This window comes from Cebus imitator, unplaced genomic scaffold, assembly GCF_001604975.1.
Source record: "Cebus imitator isolate Cc_AM_T3 unplaced genomic scaffold, Cebus_imitator-1.0 Scaffold15, whole genome shotgun sequence".
In the NCBI taxonomy this organism is placed as follows: domain Eukaryota; kingdom Metazoa; phylum Chordata; class Mammalia; order Primates; family Cebidae; genus Cebus; species Cebus imitator.
The window spans coordinates 212,382-230,193 of NW_016107330.1; the positions used below are offsets into that span (position 1 = coordinate 212,382).

The 17,812-nt window shown below is 44.6% G+C and overlaps 2 protein-coding genes across 5 annotated transcripts in view; one reads left to right on the forward strand and one right to left on the reverse strand.

Moving 5' to 3' along the window:
* The window catches only part of SLC2A5 (solute carrier family 2 member 5), a 36,997-nt gene that overhangs the window by 4,733 nt on the left and 14,452 nt on the right, over window positions 1-17,812 (reverse strand). For 2 of the 4 annotated variants that reach the window (XM_017503430.2, XM_017503411.2), the window contains 4 exons: window positions 17,012-17,110; window positions 16,340-16,500; window positions 5,760-5,884; window positions 124-276 (listed from right to left, as the gene is read on the reverse strand). In XM_017503430.2, coding sequence (XP_017358919.1) covers window positions 124-276; window positions 5,760-5,884; window positions 16,340-16,500; window positions 17,012-17,110 — 538 coding nt within the window. The remainder of the gene's footprint in view (window positions 1-123; window positions 277-5,759; window positions 5,885-16,339; window positions 16,501-17,011; window positions 17,111-17,812) is intronic. The other 2 variants (XM_037729499.1, XM_037729502.1) reach the window with 2 other exon arrangements.
* On the forward strand, window positions 8,273-10,048 carry LOC108285931 (ubiquitin-conjugating enzyme E2 A). The gene has a single exon (XM_017503453.1). It carries the CDS (start codon window positions 8,430-8,432, stop codon window positions 8,886-8,888), a length of 459 nt encoding a protein of 152 aa, XP_017358942.1. The 5' UTR covers window positions 8,273-8,429; the 3' UTR covers window positions 8,889-10,048.

Here is a 17,812-nt window from a genome sequence, read left to right on the forward strand (position 1 = left end):
CCACCTGTTAGAAGAGGCCAGTCCGCAGAAAGCCCTGTCCTGTGGTGGTGGCTTTGGAGAATGAGGAGGGGCCAAGGGTGGTGGTGAAGGGGTAGGGGTGGTCCCGAGATGCCCTGAACTCACCATCTTCATTTGCAAGGAGATTCCGAAGACCGAAGATCTGGGCCACGAGGATGCCGACAGTGATAAAGAGCTGGGGCACCACCCCAAGAGCCCCCCTCAGGTTTTTAGGGGCCAGCTCCCCTAAGTACATGGGGACCACGTTGGAAGATAAACCTGGGAGGAGGCGAAATCGAAACACCATCAGGAAAAATTAGTCTGGCAGGGACAAGCTGTGTCTTCAAGTATATTATTCTTAGCAATCACATTATTTGGGCCAGAACTCTCTGAAAACTGCAAAGGAGAAAGCGAACACCTCTTTTAATTCTTAGCTCTTCATACTTTAAGGAAAGAGAAAACAGATCAAAGGAGCTCACCCACAGGGTCCCTTGTTTCAGCTCATGTCATCTGGGGGCCCCGGCCAGCTGGACCTAGGGCCTTCCCTCTGCCCCGGCCTGAGTCTAGACCCGCTCACACTTCTGCTGTTTGAGGAGGATCTGTTTAATAAATGGTAAGGCAGCTGGGTATGATGGCTCATGCCTGTAATTTCAGCACTTGCAAAGGCTAAGTGGGGAGGGTAGGCCACTTGGGGCCAGGAGTTTGAGACCAGCCTGGGCAACATAGTGAGACCCTGTTTCCACTAAAACATATGTATATATATACATATATATATGTGTGTGTGTGTATAGCCTGCATGTGTGTATGGCTTGTGTATGTGTGTGTGTTTATAAATATATATATGGCCTTATATATGGCCTGGTGTGTGTATACATACATGGCATGTTGTATGTGTATATGGCCTCTGTGTGTGTGTATGCGTATACACATGTATATACACATATATATAAATCCTGTGTGGGTGTATGTGTGTACATGGTGTGTGTATGTGTGTATGGCCAAGGACCCCTGGCCCTCAGCATATAATAAACCAATGCAGAGATACTTTCATATACTTTTAAGAACAAGTTATATGTCTCAGTAAACATTAGAAACTTCAATACATATTATGGAATATCTGCATTTCTGGGATGTATGTAATGCCTGAACTACTTCTGAATCCCCAGTATTTAAACTTGTACATTTTTCCATTGTAATCTAGTGGAGGGAAAACTTACTATATTTTACAGAATGAGATGTTGCCTGATGTTAATAAAAAAATAGACAAAATTTAATTTTACAGCTTCCAAAGTATTTTCACACATATTGTCCTATTTAATTCTCCTAAAAGCACATCCAGAGGCTGGGGATAGAGAGGAAGTTTTACTAGTCCAAGTAGCATGTAGCCAGTCCTGGATCAAGCAGAGGCTCAGAGGATGTGGGTGTCTGACAGGGAGACCCTCAGGAACAGAGTTTGGAGCAAGTGGAGGTTGCAGCTGCTGTCGATGGCAGGGTGATGGATGGCACTGAGACGGGAGGGTACCTAAGGCCATGTTTTCCTGCTTGGCAATTCTACCCACAGATGTCTCTGCTTAGTATTTGAAAAGAGATATCACAGTTCATTAATACCGATTCTTCTCCATTTTCAGAGCAAAGAAGGGCAGTCTTTAAAGCAGCTCTTAGCATGCCTAGGTGGGAAAAGGGGGCAACACCTCGCAGGCCCAGGGCAAAGAGCTGCAGAGGAAGGCAAGGCTTCCTGGGAGCTGAAGTGGAGGCTCTGTCCTTACCACTTAACAAGAGCCTGGGGCCACTTAGCGGCCAGAGCACCTTAACTTGGTGAAGGACATAAGGAGTCAAACTTCAGGAGGTCTGTGACAAGATGGGGTTACCTATATGTTGGTGGAAAGCAATCTCTACTTTTGTCTTTAAAATGACTCCACAAGGACTTCCCAGCCAGCTAGTTCTGACGCTAGAGTCAGAGCAAAGTGGCTTTTAAAGTTTAAATTCCTCCTCCTGGGCACCGCAGCTCACACCTGTAATCCCAGCACTTTGGGAGGCCGAGGTGGGTGGATCACTTGAGGCCAGGAGTTTGAGACCAGCCTAGCCAACAGGGCAAAACCCCATTTCTACAAAAAATACAAAAAAATTAGCTGGGCGTGGTGACTCACACCTGTAGTCTTAGCTACTCGGGAGGCTGAGGCTTGAGCGTTGCTTGAACTCGGCGGGTGGGGCTTGCAGTGAGCTGAGATCGCGCCACTGCACTGCAGCCTGGGCGACTAAGCAAGAGTCCATCTCAAACCAACCAACCAACAAACAATAAGTTTAAGTTCCTCTGAGCCAATGAATACCTTCAGTCTTCCTGCCAAGAAGTTGACTAATAACAAATCAGTGAGTGTGAGCATGTTCAAGTCAAAGTCACACTCGTCTTGGCATCCCCTTGTCAAGGTAGTTGTTTACTTCATTTTAGAGTAAGCCATGTGGTTCTTGTTCATATGGGTGGTTTTATTTTTGTGTTTGTTGGTTTTATTTGCAAGACAGAGTCTCGCTCTGTCGCCCAGGCTGGAGCACAGGAGCACGATCTCAGCTTACTGCAACCTCCCCCTCCTGGGTTCAAGCGATTCTTGTACCTCAGTCTCCCTAGTAGCTGGGATTACAGACCTGCTCCACCACGCCCAGCTAATTTTTATATTTTTAGTAGATATGGAGTTTCACCATGTTGGCCAGGCTGGTGTTGCACTCTTGATCTCAAGTGATCCACCTGCCTCAGCCTCCCAGAGTTCTGGGATTACAGGCATGAGCTACCACACCCGGCCATATGGGTGGTTTTAAAATGAGTGTCTAAGCAGCACGTAGCTTGGTGACCTACTCTGCTGACTTGCAGGAGGTATGTGAAAAACTGACGGCTAATGGATTATGTACCCAATGGCCAGTGTTCTCAAACCATGATCTGAGGACCTGGGGGTCCCAAGACCTTTTAAGGGTGTCTGTGAGATCAAAACGATTTTTGTGATAATCCTGAGATGACGATATTTGCTCTTCATTCTCTTTCTCTCATAAGCATATGGGAGTTTTCCAGAGACTGCCCGCCACGCCACATCACAACTGACCTGACCCAGAAGTACGTCTGAGAATTCAGTTCTCTTCGATGAGGCCAGACATTCAAGAGATTTACAAAAATGTAAAACAAAACAACTCTTCATGTAATAGGCTTATTTAAAAAAATGAATTAATATGACTCTCGCTTGCCATTTCTAATACAGCAAATATTGATCAATATAACCCACATAAGCAAAAGCTCTTTGGAGCCTTCGATAATTTTAAGTGTGCAAAGGGTCCTGAGACCTAAAACTTCGAGAACTGCTGACTTCAGAGTGAAGGTTGAGACTTTTAACTGATTGGTTATCTACTGAAGGCTACTATTTCTCCGTTGGAAACAATTCTGTATTGTTAATGGTCAACAGAAAAGTGATTGGACCTGCTCACTGCTGACAACTTTTAGGAATCATCTATTTTTCTTTTTTTTTTTTTTTAAAGAGACAGGGTCTCACTATGTTGCCCAGGCTGGAGTGCAGTGGCTATTCACAGGCACGATCCCACTACTGATCAGCACGGGGAGTTTTGACCTGCTCTGTTTCTGACCTGGGCCGGTTCACCCCTTCTTAGGCAACCTGGTGGTCCCCCGCTCCCGGGAGGTCACCATATTGATGCCGAACTTAGTGCGGACACCTGCTAGGCATAGTGCACTACAGCCCAGAACTCCTGGGCTCAAGCAATCCTCCCACCTCAGCCTCCCGAGTAGCTGGGACTGCAGGCACGTGCCACCATGCCGGGCAGGAATCATCTATTTTTCAAGAAGTTGAGCCCACTGCAGACAAAACCCACAGGTCAGGGCAAGATGGCAAAGACCCAGTCGGGTACTCTCAGGGAAAGCTGAGCACCAGGAAAAGTTTGCCATGGGGCTCATCAGCCTCCCTTGGGCATGACTTAGTCCGTGCTTGGGAAACGTCTTTCATCTTTTTTTCATGTCTCTGTTACTGCCAATTAATCCCAGCTGAGGGGTTTGCAGACTGCCAGCCAAATTATCTGTTTGTCCCTATCCCTGTGTTTGGAAGAAACAAATGAGAGTTCCTTGGCAATGTTGGGACGGTGACTGGAGGGAGGCAGTGAGGTCCCTAGGAGGGGCTCCTTCCAGGGGCCCACCCTGCACTTGCAGGACCCTGAGAGCTTGCACCCTGGATGCGTCTCTCCTCCTGGGCCTGAGAAATACTGCCGACTAAGGATAGCAACTCAGCGAAAGCCCCCGACACGGCTGTACCCTCATTTCTCTTCAGTATGAAGCAGCTATGGGAGAGTTTTCTAACGTCACCACAGTACAGCCTGGCAGCCTAGGCTTGGAGGCAACAGAGTAGGCTTAGGAGAAACCACCTCCCAGGTTGTTAGATAAGAGGTCTCAGAGAGTCAGCACCCTCTCAGCTGGTGGGTGTTTCAGGAATAGGACTCAGGACGCCTTGGCAAACTTGAACTTCCCCTATAAAACTTAAAATGTGGCATTGTCAACACCTTTCTGGTGGTGGAATTCATACATTAGATTGTTTCTCAAGCTTTTTTGACTCTCACCTACAGTAAAAAAACACAGAAATACATTTTACACTGCAACCTGGTTCTCACGTGTGTGTGTGTGTGTGTGTGTATTTATTTATGAGACAGGGGGATATGGTTTGGCTCTGTGTCCTCACCCAAATCTCATCTCGAGTTGTAATTCCCATGTGTCAAGGGAAGGACCTGGTGGGAGGTGACTGGATCATGAGAGAGATTTCTCCCATGTTGTTCTTGTGATACTGAGTTCTCATGAGATTGGATGGTTTTATAAGGCAGCTTCCCTCCTCTCACTTTCTCTCCCTCTCTCTCACCTGCTGCTGCATAAGACATGCCTGCTTCCCCTTCCATCATGATTGTAAGTTTCCTGAGGCCTCCCCAGCCAGGGGGAATTGTAAGTCAATTAGAATTCTTTTCTTTATAAATTACCAAGTCTCAGGGAGTATTCTTTATAGTAGTGTGAAAATGGACTAATACACAGGGTCTCACTGTGTTGCCCAAGCTGGTCTCAAACTCCTGAGCTCAAGTGATCCTCCTGCCTTAGCTTCCAGAGTAGCTGGGATTGCAGGTGTGAGCCACTGCACCCAGCTATTCTATTTTTAAAAAGAAAATGCTGCTCATTAAACAGATAACACCACCCACTAACTGGTCGTCACCCACAGTTTAAAGAACACCATGGGCGAAATCGCCCTCGTGATCCAATCACCTCCCACCAGGTCCTTCCCTTGACACATGGGGATTACAACTTGAGATGAGATTTGGGTGAGGACACAGAGCCAAACCATATCCCCCTGTCTCATAAATAAATAAATAAAATGGAAGAGACTGTGTTATATGTAGTAAGGATAAGGTTATATATGTGTGTGTGTGATCCTTTATCTCAATATGTTCTAAATATGTTGACAACATATAGAGATAAAGGATTGGATTGAAAGGATTCTTCCCAGGTTAAGATTCTGCATTTCAGTCTTTCAAAGATGTGTCTTTGTAGGACACATCACAGTAAAGCTCTGCCTGCTTTTGCACCTGAGACCCACGTAGAACTCAAGCATCTGTTTCACGGTAGAGGCATAGGAATGGCTTTCTATACATTTCGGAGATCACAGATTGGTTCTAGTCCCTGGGAGCCTGTTGTCCCCCTCCTGGACCACCCTCACAGAATGGCAATACAGCATAGCATTGTTTACCTGCACATATTCCCACCAAAAGTCTGGAAATAATGATAAGCTCAAAGGACTTGGCGACTTTGCTGCATCCCATTAAGATCGCAGGCACGATAGAAAATATGTTGTTGAACAGCAAGGCCCCTTTTCTGCAGAGGACAAAATATCAGTTAGTTTGGCTCAAGGATTCACTCATTCATTCCACAAATGTTCCCGGAGTGTCTCCCCTGCATAGGCTCCAGCAGTTACAGCAGTGGCTTTACTGCTGTGTGTTTAGCTCTCTGCGACCTGGGACTGATACAGGTCAAGTGGGTGGCCTGGTGTGGGAATATTCTCTGTGTGGGGAGCAAATGGAAATGACCACAGTCCAGAGGGCATCAGTGGTGAAAATGGAGGGAAAGGGATCTGTATTAAGATATAGTAAAAGGTTTTTGAAATCATTAGGTAATTTATCATTTTGGTGTAATCTTGAAAGCCAAACCCAAAATTGTCCTGGGTAAGGACATTAGAGGAAAAGAAAAGTATAGGCCTATGTCACGTATGTCAACATAGATGCCACAATCCTGAATGAAATCTTAGATTAAATTCAACAGCATATACAAAATTGTTTCAATGTATTTTTACCATATTAAAGATTACATTTGGGCTTGGCATGGTGGCTCACGCCTGTAATCCCAGCACTTTGGGAAGCCAAGGTGGGCAGATCACTTGAGGTCAGGAGTTTGAGATGAGCCTGGCCAACATGGTAAAAACCATGTCTTTACTAAAAATACAAAAATTAGCCAGTCATGGTGGCAGGCACCTGTAATCCCAGCTACTCAGGAGGCTGAGGAACCAGAATTGCTTGAACCCGGGAGGTGGAGGTTGCAGTGAGCCGAGATCATACCACTGCACTCCAGCCTGGGTGACAGAGTGAGACTCTGTCTCAATAAATAAATAAACAAATAAAATTGTGGGGGAAAACACTGGATTATCTCAACAGAAGCAGCAAAATAAGTCAATAAAATTTAATGCCATTATGATTTTTAAATTTTTATTTATTTGTTTATTTAAAAGTTGGCCTGAGTTTCTTCCTTTCTTTTTTTTTGATACAGAGTCTCAATCTGTCACCCAGGCTGGAGTGCAGTGATCTTGGCTCACTGTAACCTCGGTCTCCTGGGTTTAAGTAATTCTTATGCCTCAGCCTTCCAAGTAGCTAGGATTACAGGCACATGCCACCAAGCCCAGCTAAGTGATTGTATTTGTAATAGAGATGGGGTTTCCCCACGTTGGCCAGGCTGGTCTCGAACTCCTGGCCTCAAGTGATCTGCCTGCCTCAGCCTCCCAAAGTACTGGGATTATAGGTAGGCATGAGCCACTGCACCCAGCCATTTTTTGTTTTTTTTTAGCCAGTCTTAACAAACTATAAATGGAGGAATGTCTTTAAGCCGATAAAGGGAACCTACCTAAAACCTATATCAAACATCACACTAACCTAGAACGTAATCCCATTTAAGTCAGGAACAAGCCTTCCCTAGAGATCCTGACAGAAGCAAAGCTAACTTCTCCAGAGGGGCCTCTCACAATGGAGCCCTCATGACGAGGACCCTCATGACGGACAAAGCCATTAATGGGTAGAGCTCCACCATTCTTAAACACATGAAAAACTCGCCACACTTGAGAGCCGCTTACACTAACAGCACACCTTCAGACAACAGAATCAGATTGGGACTATAAAATCTTTAAAATGATTACTGTCATAAAATAAGAAATCCAAATGGTACTGTACTGGAGAACTGGCAGTGTCTGATTTCAAGGCTCACTATAAAGCTACAGTAATCAAGACAGTATGGTACAAGTAAATGAATAGACAATAGGCCAGGTGCGGCGGCTCACGCCTGTAACCCCAGCACTTTGGGAGGCTGAGGTGGGCAGATCACATGAGATCAGGCGCTCAAGACCAGCCTGGTCAGCATGGTGAAACCCCATCATCTCTACTACAGCCATGTGCCTGTAATCCCAGCTATTCAAGAGGCTGAGGCATGAGAATTGCTTGAACTTGGGAGGCGGAGGTTGCAGTGAGCCGAGATGGCACCACTGCGTTCCAGCCTGGGTGACACAGTGAGACTCTGTATCAAAAGAAAAGAAAAGAGAATAGACAAATAGATCAATGGAACAGAACAGAGAGTCCAGAAATGGACCCAAGTAAGTCTAGTCAACTAATCTTTGACAAAGGAGCAAAGGGAACACATTGGAGAAAAACGTCCTCAAAAAATGGTGCTGGGCTGGGTGTAGTGGCTCATGCCTGTAATCTCAGCACTTTTGGACACCGAGGTAGGAGGATCACTTGTGTACAGGAGTTCCAGACCAGCCTGGGCAACAAAGTGAGATGCCATCTCTAGAAAAAATAATAAATTGACCAGGTGCAGTGGCTTACGCCTATAATCCCAGGAACTTTGAGAGGCCAAGGTTGGTGGATCACCTGAGGCCAGGAGTTCGAGACTGGCCTGGCCAACACGATGAAACCCTGCCTTTACTAAAAATACAAAAAAATTAGCCAGGTGTGAGACCGACCCTCGACTTCGGAGAGGTAGCGCGGTACCTTTGGGTGCTTCCGCCTCCCCTTCTCCGGCTGCTTCTGCCTCCTGGGCCTCCTCGTCCGCCGCAGGAACCCGAGACCCCAGTGTATGCCCCACCCCTAACACCGTCCGCGATATGTCCACCCCGGCTCGCCGGCGCCTCATGCGGGACTTCAAGAGGTTGCAGGAGGATCCTCCAGCCGGAGTCAGCGGGGCTCCGTCCGAGAACAACATAATGGTGTGGAACGCGGTCATTTTCGGGCCTGAAGGGACCCCATTTGAGGATGGAACATTTAAACTTACAATAGAATTCACTGAAGAATATCCAAATAAGCCACCTACAGTTAGATTTGTTTCTAAGATGTTCCATCCAAATGTCTATGCAGATGGTAGTATATGTCTGGATATACTTCAGAACCGTTGGAGTCCAACCTATGATGTGTCTTCGATTCTAACATCCATACAGTCTCTATTGGATGAACCCAATCCCAATAGTCCAGCAAACAGCCAGGCTGCTCAGCTGTACCAGGAGAACAAGCGGGAATATGAAAAGCGTGTTTCTGCAATAGTAGAACAAAGCTGGCGCGATTGTTGACCCCGGGTACAGTTAAAGAAGAAGCTGGCCATTAAGAAAAATATATATTGATGTGTTTGTCACCTCCCTACTCTTGTCATTACATTTACTTTATTAAAAGCAAAATAGCTGTTGTGCTGTTTCCATCTTCCCTCGCCAAGTTTTCCTACCCCTTCTACCTTCTCCTTAAACATCAGAAAACACCTTCTTTGAAATCAAATGTACTGTACCTGGGTTACTTGCAAAAAATTACTAATGCTTAAGTTTTTCTGTTGTATTTCATTTCCAGTTTTCAGGCAGTTATTTTTATTATTGTACTTTAAGATTTAAGGTAAATTGTTATACAAGAAGTGCATATGCATAGCTTGATGACCAGGATGTTATTCTTAACAAAATGATTACTGAAGTGTTTCATCCTGGCTAGTCCTTCACTTCTGTTGGATTAGAAGTGAATGTGTTTGGAATGTGGTCTACAGAGAACAGAAACAAATCCATGTAAACAATTTTGAGAAGAATGGGAGCTAAAAATCCTATTGTTACTAGGATCTCACTCATGAATTACTAGATAGTATTTACTGGCAAGAAGGAGAATGTTGAAGGACTCAACTAAAGGAGTACAGCAATTGTAGTAACTGACAAATCCTCTTTGCAAGCTACTGACTGGGCACACCTTTGCTAAGTTTCAGAATATTGGTCTTCTGGGTTTTTGCTTTTTAAAAGAGGTGTGGGAGCACAATGGAAACAACCATCAGTTTTTGAGCTAGGGAAAATTGGAAATCCTTTCGTATTTTTAAAGGATCATTGCTGCCCTAGATAAATAAACTCAATTCTCCATCTTTATTTTATAGTCTTAATGAATTCAAGGAAGGGAGCATAGCATATCTGTGGCAAACTGTTTTCCACTCAAATCCTGAGTTATTGCTGCATGCTTTAATTTCTTCCCTTTCAGCATCTGAGAACCTTAAAGCCAACATCTGCAATCTTTTTTTTGGATATTTATACTTTTAGATATATAGTACCTTTAAGTAGCAGTATGGGACAAGGCTTTTAAATGTTTTGTCTAATGCTCTATTGTCACCTTTTATGCATTTATCACTTCTAAATCTAACTTTGCACAAGTAACCCATGTAAAAAAAAATGTACATTTTTCAAAAGTTGTAAATAAAAATAACCTTAAAATTAAAAAAAAAAAAAAATTAGCCAGGTGTGGTGGCACACACCTCTTATTCCAGTTACCTGGAAGACCGAGGCTAGAGAATTGCTTGAACCCAGGAGGCAGAGTTTGCAGTGAGCTGAGACTGTGCCACTTTGCACTCCAGCCTGGGTGACATAGCAAGACTCTGTCTCAAAAAAGAAAAAGAAAAAAATCAAAAATTAACTGGGCACTACTGGTGGTGCACTCCTGTAGTCCCAGCTACTGGAGAGGCTGGGGCAGGAGGACTGCTTAAGCTAGGAAGTTTGAGGCTGCAGTGAGCTGTGATTGTGCCACCACACTCAGTCTGGGTGACAGAGTGTGACCCTGTCTCAAAAACAAAAATAGAAAAGAAAATGGTGCTGGAACAACAGGACATCTACCTGCAAGAAAATGAATCTAGACACAGACATTAGAACCTTCCCAAATATTAATTCACAGTGGCCACAGGCCTAAATATTAAATGCAAAACTACAAAACTCCTAGAAGATAGCGCAGGAAAAAAAATCTAGACAGTCTTCGGTCTGACAATGACTTTTCAGATATAACACCAAAGGCATAATCCATGAAAGAAAGAATTAATCCTTGAAATGAAATACATACAGAAAGTTAGAAAATATAAAATTAAAAGGCCAATATAAACAAAAAGGGAAGTTGGATGACAGTCTTAATAACTGACAAAACATAATTTGAGACAAAACTATCATAAAACACAGAGGTGTTACATGCATTACAAAGAAGTAAAATAAATAATAGCAAAGAAGATAGAATTGTCATATAGATGATGCCAACCAACAGCCTCAAAATACGTACAGTGTCAACTGGACTGATCAAATTCCAGGGAGGAATAGTAAAGCAACAATTTTGGTCTGAAGTTGCTAACATGATCCTCTCAAAATAGTAGGTCAATGACACAAAGAACAAGTAAAGATAGGAACCAGTGGCATACCAAGAAGGGAGGCGGACATTTTATGGGAGTACGCCCCTCCCAAGCAATTGTCTGTCCTTTTATAACCATAAGAAATCACAATAAAGTTTTATTTCAAAATGAAAGAAAAAAGAAAGAGACGGAAGAAAGGAGGGGAAAAAAGAAAGAGAGAGGGAGGGGGGGAAGGCAAGAGAAAAAGGAAGAAAGAAAAAAAAAGAAAATGAGTTGATAAGCTGGTCTTACTAAGATTAAAACTTTCTGCTCTGTGAAAGACACTGTTCAGAAGATGAAAAGAGAAGCCACGGACTAGGAGAAAATATCGGCAAAGGCCATAGCCGATAAGGGACTGTTCTCCAAAATACACAAAGAACTCGTAAAATTCAAAAAGAAAACAAACGACCCAATTTTTAAAAGGGCCAGAGATCTTAACAGACACCTCACCAAGAGACATAGATGGGAAATAAGCATATGAAAGGTGACCCACATGGTGTGTTATCAGGGAAATGCAAATTAAACAATGAGGTACCACCTGTCAGGAGAGCGAAAACCCAGAACTCTGACAACACCAAAACGACACCAAATGCTGGAGCAACAGGAACCCTCATTCGTTGCTGGTGGGAATGCAAAATGATACATCCATTTAAAAGACAGTTTGGCAGTCTCCTATAAGACTAAACGTATGCTTATCTGTACTCATATGATCCAGCAATCACATACTTTGGGATTTACCCAAAGGAGTTGAAAACATATGTCCACACAGGAACTTACGTCCACACTGAACGTTCACAGCAGCTTTATTCATAATTGTCAAAACTTGGAAACAGCCAAAATGTCCTTTAGTAATGAATGGATAAAGCGTGGTACAACCAGACAGTGAAATATTATTCATCACTAACAAGAAATGAGCTACCAAGCCATGAAAAGACATGGAGAAGCCTTAAGTACACCTGAGTGAAGGAGGCCAATCTGAAAAGCCTATCTGTGTGCAAGAAGGAGCATAAAGAAGAAAAGAAAGAGAGAAAGAAAGAAAGAAGAAGAGAAGGAAAGAAGAAAGGAAGGAAGGAAGGAAGGGGAAGGAAGGAAGGAAGAAAAAAATCCTACATACTATATGATTCCAACTATATGGCATTCTGGGAAAGGCAACCTCTAGCGATAGTGAAAGGATCAGTGGTTGCCCGGAGTTAGAGAGAAGGGAGGGATGAGTAGGCAGAGCACAGAGGATTCTTAGGGCAGTGAAACTACTCTGTATGATACTATAATGGTGGATACAAGTCATTACGCTTTTGTGAAAACCCATAGAATAAACCTTAATGTACACTATGAACTTTGGGTGATGATATACCTCAATGCAAATTTTGTCATTTATAACAAATACACCACTCTGGGGAGAGATGCTGATAAAGGCGGAGTCTGTGTATGTATCGGGGAGAGGGTGTATGGGGTCTCTGTAGCTTCTTCTCAATTATGCTGTGAGCGTAAAACTGCTCTTTAAAAATAAAATATAGGCTGGGCAAGGTGGCTGATGCCTGTAATCCCAGCACTTTGGGAGACTGAGGTGGGCGGATCACCTGAGGTCAGGAGTTTGAGACCAGCCTGACCAACATGGTGAAACCCTGTCTCTACTAAAAATACAAAAATTAGTCAGGCGTGGTGGTGCACACCTGTAATTCCAGCTACTCCAGAGGCTGAGGCAGGAGAATTGCTTGAACCTGGGAGGCGGAAGTTGTAGTGAGCCAAGACTGTGCAATTGCACTCCAGCCTGGGTGACAGAGTGAGACTCCACCTCAAAAAAAAAAAAAAGAAAAATATCTATTTTTAATGTTAGGACATGGTGGCTCATGCCAGTAATCTCAGCCCTTTTGGAAGCCAAGGTAGGAGGATGGCTTGAGCCCAGGAGTTTTGGACCAGCCAGGGCAACATGGTGAAACCTTGTCTCTACTAAAAATACAAAAATTGGCTGGACATAGGGGTAGGCATCTGTAATCCCAGCTATTTGCTGAGGCAGGAGAATCATTTGAACCCAGGAGGCAGAGGTTGCAGAGAGCCAAGATTGCACCATTGCACACAGAACGAGACTCCATCTCAAAACAAATAATAAATAAATAATAAAATAAAAAATAGTACTATAGGAAAGAACAAAAAAAACTATAAAAGTTATCTAAAACAATGATAGAAAATAAATTTTAAAAATGAATAAACAGAACTTATTGAAATGAAAAATATAATCATTAAAATTTAAAACATAGCAGGTTTATTACATCTGAAGAGAGAATTAATGAATGGGAAGGGAGACCTGCAGAAATTACCTAGAAAGCACCTGAGAGAGATAAGAAGATGGGAAATATGAGAGATTCAAAGACACGGAGGAACTTCATAGAGTTCTAGAAGCAAAGGATATAGAAAATGGGGGAGGGGTGGTATTTGTAGCGATACTGGCTGAAAACTTCCTAGAACTGATAACAAAGAAGTAAAACTTCAGACAAGGAACCACAGTGACTCCCAGGATAAACAAAACTAAATCCTTGGTCCTTTACAATGAAACTTTCTTGAAGGACATCTAAGAAGACCTGAAGATGATGGAAAGCTTGTAGGGATGTCAGTTTTCCTTAAGTTAATTTATAAATTCAGAGTAATGCCAATCAGAATATTTTTTCAGCGATTTTGAGAAGCTGACTTAAAATTTTAAATGGAAGAGTAAAGGAACACGAATAACTAAGATAAATTTGAGAGCAAGTGACTTTCCACTTGGAAAAAAAATAAAATTAGTTCTCTCTCATCACCCAGTATACACAAAATAAAACACCAGATCTAATTGGAAGAACAAAATTGTGAAATTAATTTTAAAAATATACAAGAAGCCAGGCATAGTGGTTCATGACTATAATTCCAGCACTTTGGGAGGCCAAGGTGGGAGGACTGCTTGAGCCCAGGAGTTTCAGACCAGCAAGGGCAACATAGTGAGACCCTGTCTCTACAAAAACTAAAAAATGAGCAGAGCATGGTGGTGCACACCTGTAGTTCCAGCTATTTAGGAGGCTGAGGCAGAAGGATCCCTTGAGCCCAGGAGTTCAAGGCTGCAGTGAGCTATGATCATGTCACCGCACTGCCCCCCTGGGTGACAGAGTGAGACCCTGTCTCACATATATATATTTATAGTTTTTACTTTTTAAGTGTCCCTAGTTGAAAAGCAAAAACTATAAATTTGACCACTTGAAGACTTTAAAATTTTGCATTAAAAAGGTGCTATAGGTATGATTAAAAAATAAGGCAAGAGATTGAGGAGATATTTGCCCTAAATAACAGAAGTAGAGTATAGAGGTTACTTGCTCATACTCAGAAGTGAAATGTCCTGGGTTGGAGTCTTGGCCACCTCCCAGCTGTGTGATCTCCGGTAAGTTACAATGTCTCTGTGTGCACCATTTCCCCATCTTTAAAGTGGGGCTTGTAATAGTACTTCCAAATGCAGTCAGGATAGTGCCTGACACATAGAAACTCATTAATAAATGTTAGTTGCTACTATTATTTAAATAACACCAGCTGCACGTGGTGGTTCACCTGTCACCTGAGCACTTTGGGAGGCTGAGGAGGGTGGATCACTTGAGGCCAGGAGTTTGAGACCAGCCTGGCCAATATGGTGAAACCCCATCTCTACTAAGGATACAAAAATTAGCCAGGCATGGTGGCGGGTGCCTGTAATCCCAGCTACCTGGGAGGCTGAGGCAGGAGAATGGCTTGAACCTGGGAGGTGAAGGTTGCAGTGAGCCAAGATCATATCACTGCACTCCATCCTGGGCATCAGAGCAAGACTCTGCCTCAGTAAATAAATAAATAAATAAATAACACAAATACTTAAGAAAATGGCAAGCCAAATAGCATTTATCAGACCCCCAAGAAGACAGTTCAATCAGCAACCTTCAGCTCCATCTGTGAACCAAACGGCGTGCTCTTCACTCAAGGAGAAGTGTCCTGCAGGTCTGATTCTGGAGGGATGTTCTGCTCCATGGGTGCCCACAGGGAAAATTGTGGGTTCAACACTAACCTCTCAAGAAGATGCTGGATTCCAAAGCAGTGGCAGTGTTTTTTTTGTTTGTTTTGTTTTTTTGTTTGTTTGTTTTTTGCTTTTGTTTTGGAGTTTCGCTCTTGTTGCCCAGGCTGGAGTGCAATTGTATGATCTCAGCTCACTGCAAACCTCCACCTCCCAGGTTCAAGTGATTCTCCTGCCTCTGCCTCCCAAGTAGCTGGGATTACAGGCATGTGCCACTACACCTGGCTAATTTTTTTTTTTTTTTTTTGTATTTTTAGTAGAGATGGGTTTCACCATGTAGGTCAGGCTGGTCTCAAACTCCTGACCTCAAGTGATCTCCCCGCCTCAGCCTCCCAAAGTGTTGGGATTACAGGTGTGAGCCACCACACCCAGCCGTGTGTTTTTATTCCCAGATTCTTTTCTAGAAATACTGGAGGAGGAATCAGAGTCTGGGTTACAGTCCTGGCTCTGGGCTCACTAGAGCTGTGACCTCACTCAGCCCCCGTGCGCTCCTCATCCCTGGAGTTGGATGAGGGGACTTCTATAATTCTGTTTTTAACTAGGTCCTCCATAATGTCCATGGAAGTTACATGGGAGAGTGTGATATCTTAAGGAAACTTTTTTGGAATAAAATATGGAATTTCTAATGTTTCTAGAGATAGGGGCAAAGATACAGCCCTGAACCCCCTGTGTTCACGAGGCTGGTGTCACAAGAGAGATGTCCTAGATGACACTGTGGGGGCAAAAGGGCAGTGTAAGCCAAAGCGAGTCCTGGGTCTCCACAAGCACACAAGGCTCCTTCTGGGTCCGCCGAGAGCCTGCAGATCCCAGGCCACCCCTGCTTCTAACCCATGAGACCCTGCCTAGGTCTCCAAACACTGACAATGTCTGGTCTTCTTTTCTGACTCCATTAGAAAATAAAAATGACGAGCCAGGCGCAGTCGCTCCCCTCTGTCATCCCAGCACTTTGGGAGGCTAAGGCAGGTGGATCACCTGAGGTCAGGAGTTTGAGACCAGCTTGATCAACATGGCGAAAACCCATCTCTACTAAAAATACAAAATTAGCTGGGTGTGGTGGTATACACCTGTGATCCCAGGATCAGGAGGCTGAGGCAGGAGAATGGCTTGAACCCGGGAGGCAGAGGTTGCAGTGAGGCGAGATTGTGCCATTGCACTCCAGCCTGGCCAACTCAAATTAAAAAGAAAAGAACAATGACCACAGTAATTATTATCCTAGTCTCATGGTAAGGATTTCAGTGGTAGGCCCATGTTTTAGCTCCGATGGGGGTCTATGAGTTTCAGGGAATTAAAGATTCCCCTTCCCTTACCTGCCAAATTTATTCACCAAGGGCCCGACCAGGAGGGATCCGATGAAGCCTCCAAAGGGAAACATGGACACAGTTAAAGACCACAGCAACGTCAAGGGGAAGTCTTCCATGATTTCACCAGTCCTGTCCTGGTAGGTCTCATTGTAAAATTGTCGCATGTACTAGGAGACAAAGCAAAACAGAACACCAAAATAATGTGATCCGGTTTTGCAGGAAGAACATTAACTGTTAGGACACCCAACAAAACAGTGCACAGAGACCAACCTTATTCACCGGGGGATGGGGGTGGGAGGCAGGAAAAAGCTTTGTGAGAAGCGAGCAGGGCGGGCACCACGGGGAGGGCTGGGAAGCCTCTGACCAGCAAACCACCCTGGGTATTTCTCAGCCAGAAAGGAGACCCCAGGCCCCTCCGGATTCCCTCTAAGCCACAAGGCCACAGAAGATCTGAGCCCCATCCTGGAGCCCCGCCCACTGTGTGTCCAGCCAGACCTGGCCCATCCCAAGGGCCCCGTGTCTGAGAGTTCCCTCAGGTCTGTGCTGTGTCCCAAGGGTGTTTCCCTCTCCCTTTGCTTGAAGACCCACTGCATGAACAGCCCCTCCCTGGCCAGTCCCACCCAGGCAGCGAGCTGCTCCAAACACCCTCCCCACATCTTGCTCCCCACAGTGACCTACCATTGCTGGGGAGTTGACAGCAGCCACATTGTACCCATACTGGAAGGACGACCCAAAGGCAGCTATCAGGGTTGCCAGGGCAAGCACAAGGGTCAGCCTCTGCAGAGATCACGGCTTAGGTCAGGAAGCAGCTCCAGGGTTCCAGGGCCCTCCCGCTTTACTTCAGTTCATAGAAAGATGTAACAGAGTCTGAAGATCCGTGGTCTTGAAACTATTTGAATACCTTGAAACCTACCCTCAATACACCTTGAGTTACAACAGGCTTTCTCAACCATGGCACTTCTGACAGTGGGGGTCCAATATTTCTTTGTTATGGGGGCTGTCCTGAGCACAGCAGGATGTTTACAGCATCCTCCACCCGCTAGCTTCCAGTAGCAACCCTCTCCCCAGCTGTGACAACCCAAATGTCTTCAGACATTGCTAAGTGTCCCCTGGCGGGGAAGTGCCCCCATTTGAGAACCACTGGATCAGAAAGTAGTGAAACTGGCTGGGCACGGTGGCTCACACCTGTAATCTCAGCACTTTGAGAGGCCGAGGCAGGTGGATCACTTGAGGTCAGGAGTTCGAGACCAGCCTGACCAACACAGAGAAACCCGTCTCTACTAAACATACAAAATTAGCCGGGTGTGGTGGCATATGCCTGTAATCCCAGCTACTCGGGAGGCTGAGACAGGAGAATTGCTTGAACCCGGGAGGAGGCGGTTGCGGTGAGCTGAGATCACGCCACTGCACTCCAGCCTGGGCAACAAGAGCAAAAGTCCCTCTCAAAAACAAAACAACGACAACAACAAAAAACCAAAA